At 41.6% G+C, this 14,044-nt stretch overlaps 1 protein-coding gene across 3 annotated transcripts in view; it reads right to left on the bottom strand.

The window, feature by feature from the left end:
• Positions 1–13,673, bottom strand: part of Eif2ak4 (eukaryotic translation initiation factor 2 alpha kinase 4) — a 110,699-nt gene extending 97,026 nt beyond the window's left edge. The window contains exon 1 of one of the 3 annotated variants that reach the window (XR_010048015.1): positions 13,464–13,673. Coding sequence is in view for 2 of the 3 variants with exons in the window: in XM_003475680.5 (XP_003475728.1) it covers positions 13,464–13,607 (144 nt within the window). In the remaining variant the exon portion in view is untranslated. The remainder of the gene's footprint in view (positions 1–13,463) is intronic. The other 2 variants (XM_003475680.5, XM_063250295.1) reach the window with 2 other exon arrangements.
• Positions 13,674–14,044: the final 371 nt, after the last annotated feature.

Raw genomic sequence — 14,044 nt, forward strand, 5'->3', positions numbered from 1 at the left:
CAAGATTGATGTATCCTGCACAACTGTCCCTAGAAATTGATGGAAAAACAAGGTGTTTCCAGGATAAAAGAGGAACTAGGGGAATTTGCAACTACCAATTCAACTCTACAGAGATTACTGCAGGATATTCTAAAAATGAAAAATACTAAGATTCCAGAAACAGTGGCAGAGCGGCCACAATGAATGGAGCAGAAAGCGAAATGAAGAAGACAAACTGACAACTAATGACAGAAAAAGAGCTCAACAGAAATGAGGCAGAGAAGGTTGGATGGTAGGAACAGCCATTTTGGAGAAAACAAGACATCATAATAGCTAGTGCTGATTTAATATCCTCTTGTTTTGAAGTCCCATCAAGCTTTTGTTCTTCTGTCTCCATCGGTTTTAACCTGTTGTATCTTACTGGATTTTATTATATGTGATAATATAAACAAAAACTTTTATAGGTGAGGAGATTATAACAGAAACCATTGTTCATTTTCTGTTAATTGATTCTAAATACCCTGTAATACTGTCATTCTCTTGAATGGTTTTACATTGTCTTGATATGTTTGATGCTATAGTATTCGAAGTTATACCCAAAGATTTTAAGGGAAGAGACACTATGGTAACTACTATTATGTCGAGATTATCCTGTGGTGAAACACTATTTTGCTTAAATTGCTATGTTTTGACCTGCACTGTTTTGTTGTTATGCCCTCTTTTTTATCTCAATCTCCTTTTTATTATCTACTTTTTCATTTTTATCCTTTTAATTAAGGGAAAAATAAATAAAAATAGCAGGATATATTATAGTAACCCACTTTGATTTCCTATTAACTTTATTTGAAACTCTGTATTGCTCTCACAATCTTGTTTTGATTGATTTTCCTCTATGCTGTTATGCTAGATAGTACCAAGTTTGAAAGTATAGGCAACAACTATGAAGACAATAAGATTCATTGTGACGCCCATTCTGGTTGACTATTATCTTCTTTTGAAGTCCTCTAATGTCTCCAATGTTTTGGTTTTAATGGTCTTATTCTTTACTGTTTTGTTCAATTTTATTATAACTGATGATATAGGCAATTCTTTTTAAGATAACAAGTGGCATTATGGTAACCATTGTTGATCACCTTGTATTTTGTTTTTACATTATGTATTATGTCCATCCTTTTAATTTGACTGACTCTGTCCTGGTATGTCACACTTGGTTTTAGTTTCTTCAAAAAAAAAAAAAGTAATAAGAACTGTGGGAGTAATAAAACCCAAAATGTGTAACTGTCATTGTACAAAAGAAAGGAAAAGAAAGTTCTCTAAAAGATATAACTGCATATATATTTAAGTGTATAAGGTAGATAACCATATTACTGAGTTGTGTTGGATCATTGAACAAAACTGTTTGCAGTCTCACTGTTTGAAAGTCCCCTCTATATGCTTTAATTTTGTAACTTCAACAACTATTTTTAAGATGACAATATGTAATTAACTAGTGATTTCCTACTGTTTATTTTTTCTGAAATTCTGTATAACTTGTACCCTTTTTCTGGTTTTTTTTTTTTTCTTTTTTCTCCTTAAATAAAATTAAAAAAAAAAAGTGAGTTCAAGGCTGGCCTGAACTACAGAGTGAAATCATGTCTCAAAAGACAAAAAACAAAATAAAACAAAACAAAAACAATGTAAAGCAGTTAAACTGAAATATAAAATCCCAGTATCTCACCTAAGAGAAAGGGCAGTTCTCTTTTTCAAGCAAGAAAACGGAAGCAGTCCTCTATAATTGGAAGAAGCTGGACGTATGTAAATATAAATAGAGCTACAATTATTAGTAAGACCTACAAACATAAACTACAAATGAAAACCAGAGATTGTGGGATCCTCTGTAAAAAGAACCTACAGCAAATACATAAAGGACATTTGAGATGAGTCATCTCTGCACATGGAAGACAACAACCCAGTTTAATAATTTCTTTCGTCTCCCACTCACCCAGTCTGCAGATCTGAATGTACTTTATATATTAATTCGATGTTCCAGTTTTTACCACACCAAGAGGGAAGTTAACACCTGTTAGTGTACTGTACAAAGAAAGTCAAATAGAATTATCACTGACAGCCAAAGTTCTAGATTCTATGCTGATCCAGTCTAAGACTATATACTTCTTAGATACAAAGTATGCAGCAAGTATACCTCTCAAGTGATACACTTTTAGAGTTTCTAATCTGTCTTTGTTTTATTCTTTTTGACTGGAAAGTGAAAAGCAAAGAGCAAAAGATTCCAACAAAAACTACCTGTGCATGGGGCACTGGTGAAAACAGTTAACATAATTTGACCTATCTCATTTGCTTTGTGAAATCTTTTGTGCTGAACTGGGTCTCTTGTGAATTTCTCAGAATTACAAGGACATCCCAACTGTCCTAGTTACTTTTCTCATTGCTGAGGCAAAATACTTGACACCCAAAGTTACAGGGAAAAGGTTTATTAAGCTCACAATTTGTAGAGGTTTCAGTTTCTAATTAGCTGGCTGCAAGGCAGGGTGGCTTGACAGAGCGGCATCACAGAGAACAGTTCATGGTACCCACAAAGTAGTAAAAGCAACAAGGAACTCTAACAGCATCTTTCTGCCCCTCTTATACTCTTACCTAGGATACTGGGATTAGGATGGTGCCAAACCAGTGGACTGATTTAGTAATCAGACACCCTTAATCCCAGCATTGCACCATGAATTAATCACACTCTAGATCCAGCTACCTCTGAAAAAGCTCCACGTACAATCACAAAAGGCTTTTGGGGGGGACACTTAAACAGAAGCCGTAACATTAGGCCCATCATCCCCTTCCCTAAGGATTCGTACACATTCCTTTATGCAAAAGGCATTTAGTCCATCTCTAAGACTTGCTAAAATCCTAATAGACTCAGCACTGTTGAAAAGTCCAACTCCCAAGTCTCCTCTGAGGTTTAAGGCAACTCCTACCTGTAAGCCCTTGTACAAATGAAAAGAAAGTTAAATACTTCCAACATTTACTAGTACAAATAGACATTTCCATTCAAAAAGTTACAAACAGGGAGATACAAAGGAGTGGAACCAAAGCAAGCCCAAAATCCAAGAGGGCAAACATTAAATTCCACAGTTCCACTTCTAACATCCCCAGCAATCTGTAACAAGTTGTAAGCTCCAAAAAACTTGGGTGGCTCTGCCCCTATGGCACTTCTGTTGTTTGTAGCTCCCATGGCTTCTCTCTGGGGCTGGCTCCGCTCTCTCCTTGTATTTTTCCTCAGACAATTAAAGTTCCTGATTTCTCGAAACTTCTGAGTTCTCTACTGCACCTTTGACTTGACACACTCACAGCTACCCATACTGCCTTCTCAGGGGCACACTGCCAGGTCTCCCAGGTTTTCTTCTGAAATCCGGGTGGAAGCCTTCCTGATCGCAGAACTCTCCCATTCTACATGCACTTAAAACCAGCACCACGTAGATGACACCAAATCTGCCACCAGCCAGAGCATCAGCCAGGCTTCCTTCCCTGCTGGCAGTAAGGGTCCAGTGCCTATGAACCAAATACTGAAGAACACATTTGTTAGGCTGCTACCATGCCAGAACATGGTGTTCTGGAGCTCTCTTCTCAAAGCAGTCTTTCACTTTTGTAATTTTGAGGCTGCAAAGGGTAGAGTCCTGCTGCTTCTTGTGATGCCCTCAGGCCATGTTTTTTATTCCCCCATTCTTCCTCAGCAATCAAAATCTCCCCTCTGACTTTGCAGTCCACAGCTTTACTGGAGCTCCATTTCTGGCCAAACTTATAACATTTTAAATCATCCTGCTGGGCTCTCTGCTTTTGATTATCAATATAAATCTGGTTAACAGCCTCCAACAGTAGCCATGCCAGTGCCTCAACATTAGACTGCTTTAAAATTTCTTCTGCCAGATTAATTAGTCCACAACCCTTAAACTCAGTCTCGGGCAAAGTCTCTAGACACAAGCAAAATGCAGACAAACTTTCTGCCAAGTCATAACACACTTCAAGAGAGTCCAACAACCAGTGCAGTCCTTCCTAGCACAAACCTCCTGAGCCTGGTCTGTAACAGCAGGATTTTTATCAGCCTCTGGTCTTCTGGGCTTTGGCCAGAATCTTCTATACAGAACAGCCTAAAGCATTCCAGCTCTGCTTTCTCAGTTGGCATCTCTGGACCTTTCTAAACTCTTCCCATAAGCCATTCCCAAAGCTTCTGAACCACACAGTCAGGTATAGTCATAGCAACGACCTCACTTCCTTAGTACCAAAGTCTGTTTCCTTTTTTCATTGCTGAGACAATATACCTGACACCCAAAGTTAAAGGAGAAAGGTTTATTTGCCTCACAGTTTGTAGAGGTTTCAGTCCATATTTGTCTGGCTGCAAAGCAGAGTGGGTTGGTAGAATGGCATCACAGAGAACAGTTCATAGTGCCCACAAGGTAGCAAAAGCAACAAGGAACCCTAATGGCATCTTTCTGTCCCTTTTATACTCTATCTAGGCTCCTGGGATTAGGACAGGACCAAAGAAACTAGTGGGCTGATTTAGTAATCACCCGCCCTTAATCCCAGCATCGCACCATGAATTAATCACACTCCAGATCCAGCCACTGCTGAAAAAGTCCCACCTATGACCACATAAGGCTTTGGGGGCACAACTAAACACAAGCCATAACATTAACTTTTTTTTTCTAATACTGGCATTGAACCCAGGGGCTACTGGTCTACTTCCCAGCCCCTTTTATATTTTGAGACAGGGTCTCTCTGAATTGCCCAGATTGCCCTTTCAGAGAAGCTAAGCCAGTCTAAGACATTCTTTACCAAGAGGAATGCTTAATTAAGCACAGTGAATCCAGTGAAGACCAGCTTATAAGTCTCAGGCAAGGAGGCCTCTCCCAGCCAGCCCAGGGTAACAGGACCCTGGAGCTTAAAAAGGCAGACAGAAAACACTGCAAACACTCTGGATTGGTCCAGGCAGGTCTGGTGCTCCTGGCTCTTCCAGAGCCCAGCAGGCCAGAAATGCCAGAGGCGGTCAGCCAGCCCAGGCAACACCAAACAAGTTTTGAGGAATATGGACAATTTTGACAAAGTGAGGAGACTCCTGAGGCATAAAGGTTTCAGCTTTAAGAGGTACACATGAATTCAGTGAAGGTGGCTTGGAAGAAATGTCACAGTTAGATAAACGCTGAACAGTCTGTCGGGATTTGAGCACCAAGCAAGGGCAACCCAGAGAGAAACGAGACACAGAAGCCGGCATGTTGACTGACAACTTTTAAGGCCTTTATTTTGGCTGATTCGGTATAATGACCAGAGTGGTATTTCTTCCTATAGGTCGCACAATTTGGGGGTATTTCTCAGCAATGACTATTAATTACCTTTAATATCTACTACTCCTTTTATTTATTTATTTATATTTTTTTTGTGGTACGAGAGATCGAACTCACGACCTCACACTTGCCAGGCAGGCGCTTATGCCACTGAGCTAAATCCCCAGCCTACTCCCTTTATTTCGTAGCAACAGAACCCTGGACTTTTTAGCTGGATACATTTCTCAGGCTTTTCTGCTGCTTAGTGTGGTCACTAGATTAATTTCTAGACAATACAATGAAAGAAGAACTAGCACATGCAATTTAGAGGAAGTGACCTTCCAAGGAAGGTATGCGACTTCATTCCTTTCTCTTTTCAGGGGCTGAAATACAAGGTTGAAGGCTGGAGTCAAGACAGCCTCTTTAGACCATGTGGAGCACATTAAGGTTGGAGCACCAGAACAGAAGAGGCCCTCAACTCCAGGCATCTGTATACAAAAAAAAAAAAAAAGAACTATTTTGTTATTTTAAGCCCCCTCTCCATATACAGCTAGTTTAATCCTACCCATTATGGGCTCATGGAAAAGAGAAAACAGAAACCACTCAGAGAATAGTGTTTTCAGAGATAACAGCACATTTACTGGGTGTTTCTCCAGCAAACTCAAAGGCTCTGTAGGAAGTAAAAAAAGTTTTTTTGTAAGATGTGTTTAGGATACCAGGAATCAGCACATATGGAGCACTCAAGGACTCCGGAAGCTCAATAGGATTTGATTTAGAACAGCTTAATAACCAAGATATACCGGGAGTGTGCTGGGTTAGAGCCTCCTTCAAGCATAGAGAAGACAGTCACTGGAATTCAATACTAACAGCTGGACATGGCAGTGCACCTGTAATCCCAGTGCTCTAGAAGGCTGAGGTAGGAGATCAGCCTGGGCAACTTAGAGAGATCCTGTCTCAACATAAAAAAACAAGAAAAGGCTAGGGATGTAACTCAGTACAAAAGCCCTGGGTTCAACCCCTATTACTGCAAAAAAAGTTTATCAGTATTGAATTTTTTTTTTCAGACTGGGGATTGGACTCAGGACTTTTATATTGAGCTATATCCCCAGCCCTTCTTAAATTCTGAGAGAGGATCTCACTAAATCAGTAACTGCTGGACTTGAACTTGCAGTCCTCCTGCCTCAACATCCCAAAGTGCTAGGATTACAGAAGCGCACCACCATACCCAGCCTCAATATTGATAAAATCTTTGACTTGTTCTGCACAAAGAAATAATGTATTACTTTAATATCGGCAGGCAAATAAACACAAAATAATGGATAACCAAAAACCTGTGAGGACACAAAAGGAGAAGAAAATAATTCAGTGTATAATCATTTGTTTTATTGGGGGGAGGGACCAGGAATTGAACTCAGGACCATAATTATGCTTGCCAGGCAGGTGCTGTGCTGCTGACCTATCTCCCTGGCCCAGGGTATATCATTTGTAAAATATGCAACAAAAATCTGCAAGACAAAAACAACAACAACAAATTTGTTCTAAAGGCCAAAAATGCACATGACATTAAAATAGCATAACATATGGTCACTGTGAGAAGGCCACAGATTGCCACCATAAAAAAATGAATTAAATTGCTTCTTAGGGGTGGGGATATAGCTCAGCATGCTAGAGGTCATGCACAGCATGTGGGTGGTCCTGGGTTCAAACCCCAATATTGAAAGACATTTTTGTGTTTCTTAATGGGATCATGAAGTTGGATACTCTTCTAAACTGTTACAAGATAGCCAAGCAAATCCCCAAAAAGCAACAGAAAAAAGAGAGATGTAAATTCATCCTAAAGCACAGGAGAAACAATGTTTATTTGGAACTCATGCAAAAAACAATTCATAAGGGCTGGGGGTATAGCTCAGTGGAAGAAGTGCCTACGTGGTAGCACAAGGCCCTAAGTTCAATTCCTGGTACAAACAAAACAAAACAAAATAAAATCAACCTCAAAAAACCAACCCAACATATCACCTTTTCACAAAGCAGCTATGGATCTTAAAATCCCCAAGCCTTAGGAGTGCTAACCTTGGGTACCCTCTGTTGAGCTCACGTACAACTCCTAGAAGAGCTCTTGGCCACAACCTCAGAAATTCCCCTGCTCAATCCAACAGTGTTTCTGCTGCAGTTGGGATTTTCAGTATCTGCCAAGGGCTCCTCTGTTAAAGGTTTACTCCTCAGCTTCACACTATTGGGATATGATGGAACCTTTAAAAGTTGGGCCTAAAACAGGGCATCAGGTGGTATATGCCTGCAATCCCAGGACTGGGGAGGCTGAGGCAGGAGAATCACAGTGCATTCAAGGCCAATCTTGGCTACACAGTGAACTTAATGGCAGCTTGAACTACATAGGAAGACCCTATCTTTTTTTTTTTTGTGGTACCAGGGATTGAACTCATGACCTCACACTTGCCAGGCAGGTGCTTATGCTGCTGAGCTAAATCCCTGGCCCCTAGGAAGACCCTACCTTAACAAACAGAAACAAAATACAACAGAAAAGTTGGGCTTAGTCTTAGGTCATGGAGTGTGTGCCTTTGAAAGGGACAATGTGATCCCAGCCCCTTCCTGTTTTTTTCTTTCTCTTTCAGTGGCCACAAAGGGAGTGGGCCACGTCTACCACCTGCTCTCACCAGGATGTGCTGCCCCAACACAGCCCTGGTTACAGTCTGAAACCTCCTGCATAGACCATGAGCCAAAATAAATCTTTCCTCTCTTTAAGTTATCTCAGGTATTTTGATTACAGTGACACAGTCCCTCTTGGACACCTTCTAGTAGTCAGGCCCAATGAAACTGCTTTAGACATGTGTCTGTGCCTGATAAATGCCAGACAGAGGTCGAATACCTGTAAACCCAGTGACTTGGGAGGGTGAGAAGGAGGAGGATCACAAGTTCAGGCGTAGCCTCGGCAACTTGGTGAGATCCTGTCTCAAAATAATACTAAGGGTTAGGTATGTAGCTTAGTAGAGTGCTTGCCTAGAATGTACAAGGCCCTGGCTTCTAATCCAGCACTGAGAAAAAAAAGTCTAGAGGAAGGGTAAGACTATTAAATCTGAGGGTTTGTTTTTTGTTTTTGGTACTAGGGATCGAACTCATGACCTTGGTTTGCCACAGGCACTTATGCTGCTGAGATAACTCCCTGACCCCATTAAATCTGAGTATTTTATTAGTGAATCTACACAGCTAAAAACCTGGTTCTAAGATTCAGAGGTTGAAATGAAGTATGAAAAGGATTGACCATGAAATGATGACCCCATGATTCACTGGTTTACAGAATAAGTTACAAAATAAGGATGAGGTTTTAAAAATTAATTTACAATGTTGTACAGTTGTCAGTCAGGTAGGATGGTGCACACCTGTAATCCCCGCACCGTGGGGAGGCTGAGGCAAGAGGATCTCATGTTCAAAGCCCAGCCTGGGCAACTTGGAGATTTATTGAGACTCTATCTCAAAATTAAAAACAAAAAGGGCTGGACATGTAGCTTAGTCCAAAGGTCCTGGATTCAATCTCCAAGATTGAAAAACAAAAGTCATACAATTGTCTATCATAGCATAGTGCGAATATACTTAACACCATTGAACTGTGCACTTAAAAATGATAATTTCTGGGTTTTTAATTACAATTATTAAAGGAAAATGGTATACATTTTAAATCATGTTTAGGCAGGTATCCTGTCTGAAAAACTGTTTCCTAGAGTTTTTGGTTTATTTCTTTCTCTTGTTTCTGAGACAGGGTCTTGCTATGTAGTTTAGGCTGGCCTTGAACTTGTAGTTATCTTTCTGCCTTGGTCTCCTAAGCACTGAGATGATAAGCATGTGCCACATGCCTGGCCCTAGGTTTCTGCTAAGTATATCCTCTTTAAATCGCATGACAAGACTGGTCAGCACAGCTTCTCTCCTCCCATTCTGCAGCATTGGGAAGAAACTAGTATCTGTGAATACAGAATAAATACAGGAATAAAGTGCGGGTGGAAGTTAGATAATTTGTGCAAGTCTGGATTTTAAATCTGGGTAGAAGCCAAAAATAAAAATGACAACAGTAAAAATGTTAACGGTAAAAGCTTAGAACATGTAAATTGGACAACATTCCTCTAGATTTGACATTAAGTGACTTAATTCCTGATCTCCCTACTTCTCTTTCTAGAAATAAATATGATCTTATAAAAATCACCGATTTCACTCATGTCCTGTTCTCAAGTATTTGCCTCTGTCAAGCTGGTGAGGATTTAGAGTGCTAGATTCCTTAAAGTTTAATAATGACCTACACTTCCATTGTAAACAAACCTTAAAATAGTCAGAATCTAAATTTACCCCCCCCCCAGTAAATATATATAATATTAGTCCAATAAAAATGCCAGTGGAATTTTTAGACTAGGAGCTACAATCTGTGTCGCCCAAAAGTTCATGTTGAAAACTGATAGTTCCAAATTTCTACTGGAAAAATGGTAAAGATGGGCCCCATGCTGGGATGTGTGGCTTTAAAAGAGGAAGGGATGTGTGGCTTTAAAAGGAGCTGGCATTCAAAAAAAAAAGGAGCTGGCATTCCCCCTTGTCATGTGTGAGGCACCTTCACCACATTATCACGCAGGAAGAGGCCTCCCCAGCTGCATGCATCCCCCTCAACCTTAGACTTTCCAGAACACTGAAAAATAAATCCTTATTCTGAATCAATTTCTGGATCTATGCTAATAGAGGGCCAAGAAGTAGACATAAGTACATTTGGGAATTATTTCACTCAGTAAGAAGTTTTGAGAGGTTTCTACCACGAACCACGAATTTAAGAGTAAATAAATACACAGACCTTGTCCTCAGGAAGTTCGCATTCACACCCAACTAATGGTGACATTTCAAATGAGTGGTGAAAAAGACTGAAAAACCTAGCTGGTTGGGGAGGGGAGAGCAGAGAGGAAGGGGATCCTGACCCACATTTACAGAGAGCTAAGACTGAACTTCAAAAAAAAAGTGAATTTTATATTTATTTTATGCAAGTTTTAGTTATTTTTTTTTTGGGTACCGGGGATCAAACTCACGACTGTGCGCTTGCAAGGCAGGCGCCTATGCTGCTGAGCTAAATCTCCAGTCCCTTTATGGAAGTTTTAAAATGAAGCATGAAAGAATTAAAGGAAAATCTCAAAGCATTTACAAAAAATTGTTCATTTTGATTGTATTAAAAGTTTTAATTGCACCCAGACATGGTGGCACATGTTTGTAATCCCAAAATCTGAGCAGCTAAGGCAAGGGAACTGAGAATTTCCAAGCCAGCCAGGAACATACTGAGAATCCCTGTGTGAAAAAAAAGGGGGTGGGGGGGAGGCTGAGGATTTAGCTCAGCGGCATAAGCGCCTGCCTTGCAAGCAGGCAGTTGTGAGTTCGATCCCTGGTACCAATAAAAAGGAAAAAGACATATATATATATATATATATATATATATATATATATATATATCCATACATCCAAAACATTAATTTTCTTAACATATATCTAACTTACAAATGAATAGAAAAATTGAACACAGGGTGGAAAAAATAAATCAATGGCTTATAAGCAAAGATGGCTTACAAAGTTGCTATTTCTTTTTTCTTTTTTTTTTTTTAAGACAGGGTCTTGCTATGTAGTCCAAGCTGGTCTTGAACTCACAATGTAGCCCAGGCCTGTCTCAAACTTGTGGTGATCTTCCTGCCTAGGCTTTCTGAGTGCGGGGATTATAGGTGTGCAGCACAATGCTGAGTTTATAATTTTTAACCAAACAAATGAGATGTTTCATTTCTCTATTGGCAAGGATGATGAGCAGACTTTCTGCTGTTATAAAAAGATAAGCAAGGCAGTAATAATTTATAACTGTCTTTAGATTATAAATTATATTTCATACTAGTGTTGTCCAAAGCTTTTTCATAGGCAAAAAATTTTATTTTTATTCATTTATTTTTGTTTTTTTGAGACAAGGTTTCAGTATGCAGTTCAGGTTAGCCTTGAACCTACTTTGTAACCCACCCTGGCCTCGAACTCCAAATCATCCTCCTGCCTCAGCCTCCAGAGTGCTGGGGTTATAGGTGTGAGCCCCCATACTCAGTGGCAAAAAATTTTTAGCATGCACCTCAAAATATTTATGTGATACACACATGCTACTAAACTGAATCTTACATTATAACACATCCTCCTACAGAAGTACAACAAAAAATGATCTGAATTTGCTGACAGCAAATCTGGCCTGAGCTGACATGAAGTTATTAATAAGTTCTTATCCTGTTCAGTGTGAAATTTGAATATTTATGCATTTCTTTGTTGTGTATGATTCTGGATGCTGCCTCAGATGCGAAGAGTGGTGGGGAGTAAGCACTCCCAAATGTGAAAACTTCTGAATTGCGAAAGCCATCAGGCCTCAAGGGTAATGGACTGTGGGACTACATAACCTTCCCCTGAAGACTGGCAAATAGCAGGTGCTAATTAGCACTTGTTCAATAAGTAACCTGATTCATCTTCATTACCATCAACTGTCTGCCTGTGAGGCCTATGAAAGTGCCAAGGCCTTACTTCCAGGGCTCCAGCCAACCATTCAGTATTTCTGTCTGCCTGTTATAGTTGTGTTTGTTTTGTGTGGTCTTGGGCTTGTTTGTGTCAGCTCTAAATTCATGAGAATATTAATATCTTTATCTAAAAGCAGTGGCTTTTTTCCCTTCTGTTTTTCTGCAGCAGTAGGAGCAAATAACTAAATTTACGAAAATTAACTGGCTCAGAGCGAAGTCTTAGGGTCTTTATATTTTCAGTGCACCCTTTGTGATACCTATTCTGGCTGCCTAATGGGCCTACTTTCTTTCTTATTCAGTGTTTGGAAACAAAGGAGAGACTAAGTGACCAGGAAGTTATTATTTTACTGTAGGCATGAATAAAGGGGTATGGGAAGTTAAAACTGAATCAGGCCCAGGTGGAGATCTGGAGACCAGCTTCTGCACAAGTATTAAATTAAGTAAGTTTCCTGTGGACAGGGTTTTTGTCTGTTTTGTCTGGGGCTGTATGCTCATCAAAACAAGGTTGGGAGGGGGGGGCTGGGGATTTAGCTCAGCGGCATAAGCGCCTGCCTTGTAAGCAGGCAGTTGAGAGTTCGATCCCTGGAAAAAGACAAAAACAAACAAAAAAACAAACAGGGTTGGGGAGGAACATACTAGGTTTGCCTTGACAGCTACAGGAGATCCCATTTCTTAAGGAAATCCTGGATGGGCAGACTGGCAAAGGCAGTGAAATGCCAGATTTAAAGACAAATGAAGGAAGATAGTACTTTTTAAATGTCAACATTCAGAAAACATTGGTCATAGTGCACTCTTGTAATTAAAGCACTCAGGAGGCTAAGACAGGACGATTGCAGCGAATTTGAGGCCAGCCTGGGCTATGTAATGAACTCAAGGCCAGCATGAACTATACAAGGAGATCATGTCTCAAAAACAAAACAAAACAAACCCACAAAAAACCCGACCCCAAAATCTGAAACATTAGCTTGGGAGATCAGTTCTTAAAAGATAGAAGAGAAAACGGTATGAGCAGCTTAATAGTGCGTCTTAACTTTTAGGCAAAAAAGATATTCAAGCCAAATACCACTTTAAAAGGCCTGGACTCAGAAACTCCTATGTGGCTAAAGTTAACACATTTTTGTATACATTGTCAGCTAAAGGCCTTAGGCGAAGGCATTCAGTTCCTCTATACCGGAAGCACAGTAAAGATGATTCGGGACAATGTGGGATTACAAGGTACGGGTTGCACACATGGGTGAGAGCTAGAAATCCTGAGAGCAGGGGAGAGGCTAAGGACTGCCCCACCTCGCCCCAAGAGCGGAACAAAGTAACGATAAGTAACTGGAAATGCGCTTCCCCTATAGCGACCTGGAGGCGGGAGAGAGGACAAGACTGAAAGGAGGTGAGAATGTTGGGGTGTCCACGGGAGAAAGGAACAGGGCCAAGTAAGAGGAATCGACCTGGAGAAAAGGCTGTAGGAGAATTTGACCCGAGACGGGGATCTGGAAACTAGCTGCGGTGCAAGTAAGAAAAATGAGCGTAGGTGCCAACAGGGAGATGCAAAGACTGCAGGGTCCTAAAGGGTCGGCCAAGGGGGAAACCGTCTAGGCTCGGGCCCGGAGCGCCACGTTCCTACCCGTCCGCGAGCGTCCGGCCGCAGGTCCTGGAAGTCGGAGCCGTAGATGGCCTCCAGCGCCTGCAGCTCGTGGTCCTGCCGCTGCGGGTAGCTCTCCTGCGGCTCGTCCGGGCCACGTCCTGGGGCCCCACGACCACCAGCCATGGCTGCGTGGCGGCCGAAGCAGGCGGCCTGCAGCCGCGGCGATAGGGCCCAGGGCGGCTCCGGGGCGGGGCTCTGCGCCGGGGGCGGGGCTTCGGGCGGCGCCTCGCACCGGAGACCCAGTTAGGAGCCACGGTCCGTTCAGGGGGCGTGGCTCCGCCTAGGGGGCGGGACACGATGCGGGTGGCGAGGTTCTGAGCAGGCCTTGGCGGGTGGGTTGGGTTCCACCCCGCTGGCGGCTTTGGGTTTCTGCCAGTCTCCGGGAGCAGCTTCACTGGCGGTGAGGGACCGCGTCGGACAGGAAAGAAACAAGAAACCTTGCTCACATGCAAAAGGACTGAAAGGACATGGGAGAACCGTGCGGATCGGAATAATAATGTCGACTTGCACAGAAGTGCGGCTTAGATCTCCTCCATCCTGGCTGCTAATGAGCAAACGCC

Source organism: Cavia porcellus, unplaced genomic scaffold (genome assembly GCF_034190915.1).
Source record: "Cavia porcellus strain 051 isolate PalLab524CR breed Dunkin Hartley unplaced genomic scaffold, mCavPor4.1 scaffold_6, whole genome shotgun sequence".
Lineage (NCBI taxonomy): Eukaryota > Metazoa > Chordata > Mammalia > Rodentia > Caviidae > Cavia > Cavia porcellus.